At 35.1% G+C, this 14350-nt stretch overlaps 1 protein-coding gene across 1 annotated transcript in view; it reads left to right on the forward strand.

Annotated features, from left to right (window-relative positions):
• tbcd (tubulin folding cofactor D) overlaps positions 1-14350 on the forward strand; it is a 268544-nt gene that overhangs the window by 8453 nt on the left and 245741 nt on the right. The window contains exons 2-4 of the mRNA XM_072241956.1: positions 3861-3911; positions 8135-8232; positions 8718-8819. Of these exons, the coding sequence (XP_072098057.1) occupies positions 3861-3911; positions 8135-8232; positions 8718-8819 (251 nt within the window). The remainder of the gene's footprint in view (positions 1-3860; positions 3912-8134; positions 8233-8717; positions 8820-14350) is intronic.

Genomic DNA, 14350 nt, shown 5'->3' on the forward strand with positions numbered 1-14350 from the left:
GAGAGTGGTGAATCGGTGGAATTCTCTGCCCAGGGAAGTAGTTGAGGCTTCTTCACTAAATATATTTAAGAAACAGTTAGATAGGTCTTTACATAGTAAGAGAATTAAGGGTTATGGGGAAAAGGCAGGTAGATGGAGCTGAGTTTATAGACTGATCAGCTATGATCTTATTGAATGGTGGGGCAGGCTCAATGGGCCAGATGGCCTACTCCTGCTCCTATTTCTTATGTTCTTACTTATTTTGTTGTTCTTTCACCTGGTATTATGAATTTTTGTGATATATAACACCTGGGCAAATTCTGATTGTACTCATAATTTGGCTAAAAAGTAAGTGAACTTGTAATTATTCCATAAAAAATTATGTAGTGTGTTATATATCAATGTATTTATTATCTTTGGTTTTTCTGCCTGCTTTGCACAGGCAGAGGCATTTATTTACTTCCCAACCTTAGTAGTAAGGGAATAATTTTGTAGTCATGTACAATGAGAAGATAAATTATTTTTATAATGAGCTGACCAATATACTGACTATACCTTGAGTTTGTTACTGAAATTTATGGCTGTTATATTGTAAACATTGAACAACTGAGAAGGAGGTTACTCAGCTCATTATTCCAATTTTTTTTTTTGCATTTCCCTATAGCCCTGTAAATTATTCTTATTAATACCTGTCAACTTTTCCTTGAACCTTTAGTAAGGGGTAATTTACAGTGGTCAATTAATCTACCAAAACATGTTGTTTTGGGAACAACTATGAAATTAGTTTTGCTACGTTTTACTTTTGGAACTTAAACTTATGTCAATATTTTTTGAACTGAAGAATATGGTACTTGTACTAATAATGATTTACACATTTTTATTGTAAACTTACTATAAATCATCATTTTTGTCATTTTTGTTGCCTTTCTTGCACTTGTCAGAACTAATAGTGACGTAGTGAACAATATGTTAGCATTATGCTGATTGGCAACATGACATCAACTTAGTGTAGCCTTATCTAAGATGGACTGGAGGATACAGGGTGAGGGGTTCAAGAATTTTGGGTGTACAGGTGGGGGTGGAAATTTGATCTTACTACAGTAAGAGTAAGATTTTTGAGTTATGGATGAAATTTACCATCAATACATTTTAATCAAGATTGTTTTAAAATTGGATTTAAAACTGATGTAATTTATACATGGTTTAAAATCAAATCCCATAAATTATACTGCATGTAGAATTTTCTTTGGATTCTTCTTCAGCCCATCACTCCTAGTGGAGCATGGGCTGCCAACAGCAGCTCACCAGAGTACTGTGTCCTGGGCCAGTCTTTCTCGTTGTCCTCAGGTATAACTGGACTTCGAAGATCCTTTCTCTCTCAGGAGCCTCTGGTGGTGTTTCCTTCACTGGAGATGGGGTTGTCAGCCCTGTGCCCACCCTTCTTCCTGTTGTAGTCAGGCTTGGGACTGTCCATGACAAAGTTGGAATAGTTTGATATATTGACTTGGGATAGTTTGTCTTTTCTTTTCATTTTTTATCTTCTGGCACTTTCTAATTTGACATATACATAATTTCCCATTTTAACTTTAGATGAGTGCTCTTTATGTTCTTAATTTGTGCTTTTCCACTTATCTTGGCATTCTGTTTAGTAATGGAATGAAAGAGGGTTCAGCTTATCAATGGTTAGGTATTTAGAATCAATACATATAATATTGCCATTTGTCTCATCTGTCTTGCATGTTTTAATGCTGATCTAATGTGCTTGTGCCAAACTGGTTGTAAAAAAATCATTATACTTTATTGTCGCCAAACAATTGATACACAGCGATATTTGATTCTGCGCTTCCCGCTCCCTGGAGTACAAATCGATAGTAAATATTAAATATTAATTTTTGTCTTTAGACTTATTATCTGATCTTTATTATTTCTTACATTTTGTGTATAACTTTCTGGATTTGCATTTATTACTTGCTATTATAACAGAATTATATTTATTAGGCAGACATTTCATATTGTCTGCTCAACATGCTGGAGGAACTCAGCAGGTCAGGCAGCATCCGTGGAAACGAACAGTCAACGTTTTGGGCCGAGACCCTTCGTCAGGACTGAAGAGGGAGGGGGCAGGGGCCCTATAAAAAAGATGGGGGGAGGGTGGGAAGGAGAAGGCTGGTAGGTGCCAGGTGAAAAACCAGCAAGGGGAAAGATAAAGGGGTGGGGGATGGAATAGGCAGGAAAGGTGAAGAAGGAATAGGGGAAAGCACAATTGGTAGTAGAAGGAGGTGGAACCATGGGGGAGGTGATAGGCAGCTGGAGGAGGGGGCAGAGTGAAACTGGGATGGGGGAAGGGAGGAGGAGAGAATTACCGGAAGTTGGAGAATTCAATGTTCATGTCAAGGGACTGGAGACTACCCAGACAGTATATGAGGTGTTGCTCCTCCAACCTGAGTTTGGCCTCATCATGGCAGTAGAGGAGGCCATGTATGGACATATCCAGATGGGAATGTGAAGCAGAGTTGAAGTGTACATTGTCTGCTCTAAGTTACTGGATCATAAAAATAGTGAGGAGTTTTCAAATTACGTGAAAAATTGGAGTAATTTATGACCATGTCTCTTCAGATACTTCCAGTTATGGTGAAATGAACAATTATTATAATAAACTGTTACTTTTGAATGTAAAACAGCTTTTTTTCTATGTTTTCATATGTTGAGTTATGATCAGTTAGACTTCTTTCATCATATTTTATCTGCTTAGTTGCAATACATGTAATTACATTTTAGCTAAATCTCAAAATGATTTTCGATTTAGAAAATAATTTTTCGTGAAATGTTTGCTTTGGTGATTTCCTAACTTGTCCTGTCTGACGATCCATCTTTGATTTTCTCATTTATATTTTACACATGAACGGTATGTTCCGGTAAAGCTTTTGTCACCTGAATGCTTGTCTCCTTTTCCATTAATTTCTGTAAATAATGCGTGTGATCAGTGTCCAGGTTTCATTTCACAACTTGAGCATAATTTGAAGTTGAAGTTGTAACACCAAACTGAGCAAAAGAGATGGTGTTTTTTTTTTTGACTGAATATAATTGAGGCCCAGTTTAATTCAGATGAATACAAAGGGCTAAAGCACTATTTGGGGGAAAAATGTTCTTTCAGTGATAAAGGCAATATTTATCCCTTAATCAGTTTTTCCAAAAGTGTGAACTGTAACTTACTTTACTTAAGCCCATCCCACCCTACTGTGGTATAGTTGGCTAACAGCATCTCGTCAGAATCCTCTGTCCTGGGCCAGTCCTGAGGTTGTCCCCAGGTGTAGCCCATCTTTCATATGTCTTCTGGATGAAGATCCTTTCTCTCCCCGTGATAAGGTCTTTGGAGCTTCTGCTGGCATTTCTGTAGCGCTGTTATGGGATGGGGTTGCTAGCCCATGCCCAACCCTCCTTTCTCAGCCAGGCTTTGGACTGTCCATGGTGTTGTTTATAAATTGTAGGCTTATACATAAACCGCTTGGCTTTTTGTGTAGAATTTTATGTAGCCTGTACACTTAATGATGACATTAACTAGTTTTTCTTCAATGGTTGTCAAGTAGTGAAAGACAGATAAATGTTTATGTAGCTCGTTGCACAACCTCAGGAGGTCCTGAAGAGCTTCGCATCCCATAAAGTACTTTTGAAGTCTACTCTTTAATGTAGTAAACGACACTAATATGTACATATGGCAACCTGATAAACTGATAATCTCACTGCTCTGAGGAACAGTAACCGCGTGACACTTCTAAGGACAGCATTTGTGCAAAATTGGATTTCCAGCTGATATAACTGCCTGGATATCATTGTAACCAAGTACATTTTATCTATTAATAGATTTTTCTTTCTCGTTCTAGTCATAATGGACAAATACCAGGAACAACCTCATCTGCTGGATCCACACTTGGGTAAGATTGCCTACATTTGAAATAACTGAATATTTTCTACTAATCTCAGGTCAAAAAATATTGTGAATGTTTTAACATATTCCGTACAATAGGGTCTTTTAAGAAACTCTTAGAAAACATGGAGCTTAGAAAGATAAGGGCTATGCGGTAAGGAAATTCCAGGCAGTTTGTAGAGCAGGTTACATGGTTGGCCCAACATTGTGGGCCGAAGGTCTTGTAATGTGTTGTACATTTCTATGTAAGTGCTTGGTTGCCATCATAAACTGATGACCTTTCAAGTGTCACGTGGATTGGGCTAATTGTATGTTGCTGCAGGTTCTAATAGTGCATTCTAGATTTTAAGAACCTACTGTGGGAAAAGAAAATTCTCCTAATTTCTACATTTTTTTGAAATGTTGCTGTCATGTAGTGTGTCTAGATATGTAGTATTTAAACGTAAATATTTACCATTGTTTAACTCAATTTACAAATGAATAATTTATATCTGTTAATAGAATATAATCTGGCATTTTTTTTGAGATGAACAAATCACTGATAACAAATCATGAGTAAGTGATGGCCTTTCTCATTTTTATTGATGGTGTGATTAAATTAGAGCTATGTGGTTTTTTTGAATATGAAAATTATATTGAATTTTTTTTGTGTGATCTTCATCCTTCTTGTCCAGCAGTCCATGTAGGCAAACTTGAAGCACTTTTGTACTAGTTAACCTGAATTTGTTAATCTGGTTTTGTTTCTAGTGTTTTCTCTCACTTCTGAAAATTAAATGCAGAATGCACCTTCAACTATATCCATTTCAGCTGTTAAATGAAGAGAGTAGGTGTTATCTTTGTGTCTTTGCACACAATCAAGCCAGGAAGTTCTAGTACCTCTCAATCTTCAAGTGTTTTATGACTGCTTGCTGGATTTATAATTTAAATGTCTACTTCCTGCAAGATCTCACCTGTTTTAGCTTTTGGTTTCTATGATGTTTTGGATACAGTGAGAAAGGAGGGTTTATTGCTGTCTGGAGTAATTATTGGGGTACAATTATTCTCCCTTTAGAATGCCATCATGATTGAATAATTATGATTTTTAAAAAAACGAGCTCTTTGTGTACTTCAGGCTTTCCAAGTAGCTTATTCATGGCCTTAGTAAGACTGCTTGATCCATGACAAAAACAGTCAGGTAGCAAGTGTTTTCTTATAGATCAAACTGCTCATCATTGTTGCAACGTGAACCATTTAAAATCTCCATATACCTCCCTTGTTCAGTCTTGTAACACAGGATCATGGAAGTAATTCCCTGAACAATAAACTGAACAGTATTCCAGATATAAATTTATGGGTTAGTTACTAAATGGAAATAGCATATTGAATTTGGTGTAATATTACAGAATAATATCAAATTTAAATGGTTTTCAATTTAACGTGTTGATGTTCTCAGTTTCAGGAAAATTATTTCTGTCGAGATCAATAGACTTTGTTTTATTATTGCACCTTGACAGCTAAATAAATTAAAATGTACAAAAAGGACTTGTTGAATCATTCTAATAGCTATATCAAATGAATGTTATTGCATAAAGTAGTTGTGTCTATTTTTACTAATATTTTCATTTGTTTTTTCTAATTGTTCTAAAACACTCTGTTATCCCTGTTTCTCTCACTTTATTTTATCTGCTAATGGAGGACTTCATATTTTTAAGGCTAAAGAGGCACACCATCCCCTCCCACCCTAATCTCTCATCCTGTTCCCCAGATTGAATTATCAGTCCCTTTTAGAATCCTGTATCCCTTAAACGCGATTACTTCTCATTCTCTTTGTTTTTCAGTGACTGTTGGCCAGTCTTAGCTCCCTCACCTAGCAGTCAGTCTAGTGAATTATACTGTACTTATCCCAAAGAAAATGTATCCTTGGTTAGTTAAGGAGATGGAAATTGCAGAAGTGATTGCACAGTATCTGTAAGATTGCCTGTTCTCGTAACAAAGGCCAAAGCAACATTTTCTCTCTAATTGCTTGATGAATGAAGCAATTTTCTATATTAAAAATCTTTCTATATTAACACTTATCAATTTCTTACTGTTCATCTTACTTACCAAAGATAATCTCACATTTCTTACATGACTAGCTTAGTCCGTTTAAGTGCAATGCACTCTTCTTCAGCTCACTTTTTTACCTGGATTAATATCAGCAAATTTGGCTACTTCACTGATAGTTTCTTGATTTTCTTTTTTTCTGCTCGTCTTTTGTTTGTCAGGATAATAGTGTCACATGATTTAATCTAATAGGTGGCTTCAGAATTAAAGAATATTGGAAGATCGCAGTTAAGGCATCTACAGCATTCATCTCTGGAATGGAAACTATTTGGTCATGAGACATACACTATGGTTTTTCAAATTGTTGTCAACACTCACTGCTGTTATTTCAGTTTCATGAATTTTTGGTGAGGTTAAGTCCATGATCAAAATTTTTTGTTGGGATGTTCCGACACTTGTCTACTTCCTTGACTTAAAAATTGATGCAAAATAATTAATCAAAGTAGTTATCATTTCCTTATTTTACTTTGCTTAATTATGATTTTAGATCATTGGATTTCCCAGTTTACTTTGAAAAATTTACTTCATTTATATGTTTTACCACTTCACATTTGTTTCAAGGGTCCTCTACAGGTCTCCAGAAAGAATCTAAACCCATTTCTATTTTAACAATTTACCCATAAAATTTCTCTGTTTATATAGCTCTTTTTGTATTATCTATAATGAGAACAATTTTATGTTCATGTTATGAGGGTACCATCTCCCTTCATACTACCTTTTACAAAATTTTCCTGCAGACTCATAAAATATGCATCTTGTAACTTGATATAATCAATTCCCAGTTTATCTCTGTCTTAGAGCTACCTGTATATCTCAGTAATGGCAACTGTGTTATATTCCCCAAGTTGGATTTAATAGGAAAATCTCAGTTTGTTCCTTGTGGTTTGTGAAGTTGTATGAAGAACCTTTATTTGGGTTACACACGGACTAATCTCTACTTGTGCTTCAAAATATTCCTTCATTTATCACTATTTTTATTTAGATTAGATTAGATTCAACTTTATTGTCATTTTGCCGAGTACAGATACAAAGCCAATGAAATGCATTTAGCATCTGACCAGAAATGCAAAGAATAGTGTTATTTACAAAATAACTGCGAATTTAAAAAAGTGCTACAGCACACAAATATGTAAGTACTGAGACAGTACAATATGGATGCAATACTGCTTAGTGCTGTGATGAGAGGTTCAGCAGTGTCACAGCCTCAGGGAAGAAACTCTTCCTGTGCCTGCTGGTGCAAGAGCGGAGGCTCCTGTAGTGCCTACCAGATGGGAGCAGAGTAAAAAGTCCATGGTTAGGGTGAGATGCATCCCTGATAATGCTTTTCGCCCTGCCCAGGCAGCGTTTATGGTAGATGTTCTCAATGGTGGGCAACTGGGTGCCGATAAGCCGCTGGGCAGTTTTCACCACATGCTGGAGTGCTTTGTGGTCTGATATGGGACAATTGCCATACCACACTGAGATGCAGTTGGTGAGTATGCTCTCAATGGTACAGCGGTAAAAGTCCATCAGTATCCTGGGACAGAGGTGAGCTTTCTTCATGCTCCGCAGGAACTAAAGGCGCTGTTGTGCCTTTTTGATCAGGATGGAGGAATTCAGGGACCAGGTGATATCCTGGGAAATGTGGACACCAAGGAATTTGAAGCTTGATACACGCTCCACTGTGGTTCCGTTGATGTAGATGGGGACGTGAGTGTGACTTCTGGTGTGCCTGAAGTCCACAATGATCTCCTTGGTCCTCTGGGTGTTAAGGGCCAGATTGTTGTCGGCACACCACGCAGCCAGGTGCTGGACCTCGTCCCTGTAGGCCATCTCGTCATCCCCTCTGATCAGACCAACCACTGTGCTGTCGTCTGCGAACTTGATTATGGAGTTAGAACCATGTACAGGAACGCAGTCATAGGTGAAAAGGGAGTACAGAAGAGGGCTCAGCACACAGCCTTGAGGCACGCCAGTGTTCAGGGTGAGAGAGGAGGAGGGGAGGTTGTCTAACTTAACTTTTACTCTTCACTTCCACTATTTCTAATGAATTAATTGTTCTCTTTCCTTGTGTTTATGTCTTTCTAAAGCTTTAGCAGGAACTTACTTTATGAATGATGGATCTTTGATGGATCTCTCCATGATTTTATTTTTTACTTGTGATTTTAGAATGGATGTTGAATATGCTCTTGGACATAGTGCGCAATGAACATTCTCCTTCATTTCTTGTTCACCTTGCATTCAGATTCCTTTATCTCATCTCAAAGGTATGCTGTATAAAGTATGCATGGAGGCATATTGAGGGATTCTCTTATACATTTATATACAGTATATTATATAGATATATGTATATTACATAAACTATATAGTTTAAGGTAAAAATATTGTATTTTGGGGCAGAAAATTAGCTTGCATGGTTAAAGTCTATAAATTGAATCTATAAGGAAAAAAGACCGTGTAATCTTTTATTTAGCTCATTAACTTAATTAACTGGAATCATTTCACAAAATGAGCATTATAATTTATTTTTTGTTAGCATAATAGTAACTACAACTTAAATTACTAGATATGCTATTCACATAATGTCATCTAAAATTCAGCAGTTATGTAAACTGACAATTGAGTTTAATGGGCTTATTTAATTAGTATCTTCTACAGTCAATCTTATTTTTATTCTTGTTGATTTATTTGCTTGACTGCATATGTGTTAATTAACAGAAATCTTCAAAATAATATTTTTGTGCCATTGTAGGTGCGAGGCTATAAGTATTTTTTGAGGTTGTTCCCTCATGAAGTTATTGATCTGCAGCCTGTTTTGAATTTACTCACTCAACAAAATCAAAAAGACTGTCATGTAAGTATATTCATTATCTAACTTTACTTTGCACTATCTTTCAAAAAAAGCATTTGGGAAAAAAGCAGTTCTTTTCCTGAAATTTATTTTTAATTGATTTATTTTTAAGGTTTGTAAAGAATTAATGTGTCAACTTTCTAGGTAAATAGAAAAAGCTACTTGTAATAAAAAAACACCTTTGCTTTCTACTTATCTGTTGCAGATTAGAAAGAGTAGCATGCTCAACAAAAATAGGTGTGTGGTTGTACTGTGAGATAGTGAAAGGCTGTTAAAAGCGGCACTGCAGAAAGAGGGGTGCTGCACCAGGTTATCTCCTGCAGTTTGCCTACCAGGAGCACATTGGAGTCGATGATGCTGTCATCTGTCTGCTGTACAAAGCCTAGTCCCATTTGGATAAGCAAGACAGCACTGTGAAGGTCTTGTTTTCTGATTTCTCAAGTGCCTTCAATACCATTCAGTCCTCATTGCTGGGGGAGAAGGTCCACTTAATGCAAGTTGGCACTTCCATTGTATGCTGAATGGACTACCTGACTGGCAGACCACAGTTTGTGTGGCTTCAGAGTTGTATGTCAGACGTGGCTTAAGCAGCACTGGGACTTCATTAGCGACTGCATTGGCTGCCTTCCTGTTTACCCTGTATACCTTGATCTTTAGGTACAACACTGAGTCATATCATCTCAGAAATTCTATGATGACTCAGCATTAATTGGGTGTATAAAAGGGAGGACGGGAGGATGAATACAACATCCTGGTGGAAGACTTCGTCAAATGGTGCAAGCTGAATTATCTGCAGCTGAAAGGAGATGGTGATGAACTTTCGGAAGACTGAACTTGTTACTATTGACGGTGAGGATGTGGATGTGGTGAGGACCTACAAATGCCTAGGGGTGCACCTGAATGACAGACTTGACTGGAGCACAACACAAAGACTGTGTGCAAGAGGGACCAGAGTTGCCTCTATTTCCTGAGGAGATTGAGGTTCTTTGAAGTATGCAAGAATCTCCTTCTCATTTTACTCATTTCTTTTTAAATCTTTTTATTAATTATCATTGAAAATCAACAACAAAAAAATTGAAGTAATCGAGTTGACATATCAATATGTACAATAAGAGTTAAGCTGTCAACCAAGTTGAACAATATATCAATAATAATAAAAAAAAACAAAATCTTAAAGCTTTTTTTTTGGAAAAAGAAAGAAGGAAAAAGAACCCCTGCTGACTAAAAGAAAAAAAAACCCTAACCAAAAAAAAAACAAAAAAAAAACCCATTTGGAGCACCAACCCGGAGCTATACGCCATACAATCTTGCATAAAAGAAAGACATCAATCCACCAACCAAATCCATTTACCCAAGGATCAGAAGGGGACCATCTTAATGAACTCAATATATAATGAACTCAATATATTCCTTTATTCTTCCAAAGAGAAAAGGTAGGATCACTAAGTGAAGATTTAAATAAATAGTTTCGATAAATTAAACTAAGAAGGTTAAATTTTTTAAGATTAAAAAACTTACGAAACTGATACCAAATTCGTAATGTCTGCTTGTTCATAGGGTATATATTTAGAATAGAAATTTTGGCTAGTTGTACAGGTAAAGAAGCTCCTAATAACGAAGTTAAGTAAAATTGTTTCACAGTTTTCAATTCCAGATCAACCCATGGTGGTCGTTCATTTTTATCGATCCACGCATAACACATATTAACCACCCAATAATACATTCTTAAAGTAAGCAAAGCAAGACTTCCATCCATTTTTAATTTTTGTAAATGGTATTTTCTAATTCTTGGTCTTTTATTAGTCCAAACGAAAGATGAAATAATAGAATCAACCTGATCAAAAAACTTCTTAGTTAGAAAAATAGGAATATTTTGAAATACATCTAAAAAATTTTGGTAAAATCATCATTTTAACTGCATGAATTCGACCAGCTAATGAAAGTGTAAGTGGATTCCATCTAGAAAATAATTGCTTCATAAAATCCACTAAGGGAACTAAATTAGCTCTATAAAGGTCTCCATAATTTTTAGTGATGATAATACCTAAATATTTAAAAGAATCCGTAACTTTAAAAGGAATGTCATCATATATAGAAGCAGAATCATTTAAAGGAAATAATTCACTTTTATGCAGGTTTGACTTATATCCTGAAAACTTTCCAAATTCATTTAATAATTTCAATAAACTAGGAATAGATTCTTCAGGATTCGAAACATAAACTAAGAGATAATCAGCATAAAGTGAAATCTTATAAATAGTCCCATTTATGGAAATTCCTTGAAAACCTTTAGCTTCACAAAGTCCAGTAGCCAAAGGTTCAAGCACCAAATTAAATAACAAAGGACTTAACGGACAACCTTGTCTCGTACCCCGTGAAAGTCGAGAAAAGGGGGATCTGCAGTTATTAGTAATAACAGTGGCAATAGGGCTTTTATATATCATTCTAATCCACATATTAAAATTAGTACCCAAGTTAAATTTCTCTAAAACGTTAAATAAGTATTTCCATTCAACTCTTATCAAATGCCTTTTTAGCATCAAGAGAAACAACACATTGGGGAGTCTTCGAGCGGGATGAGTATATAACATTTAACAGTCTCCGACCTTTTATAAAACCTGTTTGGTACTGAGAAATAATTTTAGCTAGTATATTCTCCAACCGATTAGCCATTATTTTAGAAAGAAATCTAGCATCCACATTTGATAATGAGATAGGTCTATATGAAGCACAATCAGTAGGGTCTTTACCTTTCTTAAGAATTAAAGAGATAGAAGCTTCATAAAATGTGGATAGTAACTCTCCTAACAAAAAATAATCTTTAAGCATTTCCAACATATAAGGAGTAAACAAATCTTCAAATTTTTTATAAAATCCTACAGAAAAACCATCCAGTCGAGCTTTACCAGATTGCATTGAAATTGCTTTACCAGCTTTCTGAATTTTTTTCAGTAAAAGGAGTATCAAGAATTTGTTGATCTTTAACAGATATTCTAGCAAAATCAGTTTTTTGTAAAAAGGCATTCATTTTAGAAGGATCAGCTAGAAACTGAGATTTATAGAGTTCACTGTAATAGTCTTGAAAAATTTTATTAATATCTTCATAATTACAAGCTAAACTACCATCTCCCTTATGAATTTTTAAAATTTGTCTTTTAGCTCTAACTGCCTTTAGCTGGGATGCTAATAGCTTATTACTTTTATCTCCAAACACAAAAAATTGACTTTTCAATTTAAGCAAATTTCTTTCAATAGGATAAGTTAATAGTAAATTATATTGTGATTGAAGTTCAACCCTTTGTTTAAATAAATCAATATTAGGAGAAACTGCATAAGTGTTATCCAAGGCTTTAATTTGTTTTGAAATCCTATTTAACTCTATTTTTGTCTGTTTCTTAAGCTTAGCCAAATAGGAGATTATCTGACCTGACAAATATGCTTTAAATGTATCCCATATAATCAATTTCGACCCATCTCCCGTATTATTAAAAAGAAAAAAATCTCTTATCTGAATCTCTATGAATTTGATAAAGTCCGAACTTTGTAATAAATTTTCTGGAAAACGCCAAGGTAAGTTTACATTACTAACATCATTCAATTCAAAGGTTAAACTTAAAGGTGCATGATCCGAAACAACAATAGCATCATATTCACATTTCTGGACGTTGGACAAAAATTGGAAATCAGCTATAAAATAATCAATTCTTGAATATGTTTTATGGACATGTGAATAGAAAGAATAATCTCTATCATTAGGATGTAGATTTCTCCAAATTTTGATCAAACTGTAATCAATTAAAAAGGAATTGATAAGTGATGCTGCACAACTCGGAAGCTGCTGATTGGTTGAATCAAAGGATTTAAACAACAGTTGAAGTCATCTCCCATCAGCAATATATATTTATTTAAATCTGGTAATAAACCAAATACATTTTTAAAAAAAGGATCATCTACATTAGGTCCATATAGATTAACCAGGACGATTTTTGTATTACAAATTGTTCCTTTAACAATTAAAAATCTACCGTTAATATCTGAGATGATGTCTTCTTGAATAAATAAAATATTAGATTTAATAAAAATAGGTACTCCTTTTGTTTTATTTTGACAAGCAGCATGATATTGAAGGCCCTTCCACATTTTAAAAAATCTATTTTGATCGCCCGTTCTGATATGCGTTTCTTGAACAAAAATTATATCCGGCTGGAATCGATTAATAATTTTAAAAGTCTTCTTTCGCTTAATAGGGTGATTCCAGCCACGTACGTTCCAACTAATAACGTTTATCTGTTTAAAACACCATAGGATATTGTTTTTAACACGAAAATACATGCATACCATCGCGGGCTAATCAAAGATGGCGGTGATGAGTATAACCATATAGAAGACACGCATGCTCGGGAACTCCATAATGGGGAAAAATGCAGGATATATGTAAAAAAACTAAAAAAAAAAATCCCATGAAAAAGCCTAAAATACAAAAATACTCCCAATCCTCTCACCATCCCAAAAGGTAGAAATCCGGCAAAAAGAGAGAAAAGGCCGGAATGCATCCCCAGAGAAGAAAAAAGAAGCAGAACTCCGCGTGCCACTCAATTTAAGTAGTGATTTAAAAGTTTTTTCTCTCAATTCCCTCCCCCTTACAAAGAAAACACATGACCCTAAGATAAGAAAACCCAACAGAGAAAAGGAAAATGTTTATACTTAATCATTGAAAATAAACTAGGGAATGCAAAAACAGTCTCCAGAGACGTCAGAGCAATACTATTAGACCTAAACAATATAATCTCTAACAAGAGAAAATCGGCGCCATTATTCCTTTGGCTTAGTACCCGATTTTAACATAGACACTAAAGCTAATTATCTATTACTAAACACTCCTCACTATATAAGAAAAAGTCTATATAAACTATAAAAACTATCACTTAATTAATGAAAGGAAAGGAAAAAAAAACAGATAATCAAACCAGTTAACAATCTGTCCGCTATGTTAATTCACTTCGTATAGCAAACAGACTGCAGAAAAGTAATTCGTTAGACAAACTAAGAAGTTCACCTCTTCTTTAAATAATAGTCCATCAATCAAAGGATATCTTCAACATTATCAGAAATCTTCAAAGCCCGTTTTCTTTCAGAAAATTATTCAGCAAACCTAATATCCTTCACAGGTCAGCTGCCTCCAAGATTGAATTAACATAGTCCAATGCCGCTTGGGGATCAAAAAAAACATATGGAGTACAATCTTTAGGAAATAATTTTAATCGAACAGGGTAGCGGAGCGATGGAAATAATCCCTTTACATGGGCTATCTTCATAGCTGGAACAAATTTGATCCGCTGTTCCATAACTTCCCGTGGATAGTCTTCGTAAAAACAAATTTTGGAACCCTTAAATTTAAAAATTCTCTGTTTCCTTGCATATTTTATGATTTGGTCTTTAATTTTAAAATGAAGAAAATTGACCAAAATTGGCCGAGCTTTACCTGAAATCTGAGAGTTCGAAGTGAAAATTCTATGAACTCTTTCAATATCGGG

This window comes from Mobula birostris, chromosome 24 (genome assembly GCF_030028105.1).
Source record: "Mobula birostris isolate sMobBir1 chromosome 24, sMobBir1.hap1, whole genome shotgun sequence".
In the NCBI taxonomy this organism is placed as follows: Eukaryota; Metazoa; Chordata; class Chondrichthyes; order Myliobatiformes; family Myliobatidae; genus Mobula; species Mobula birostris.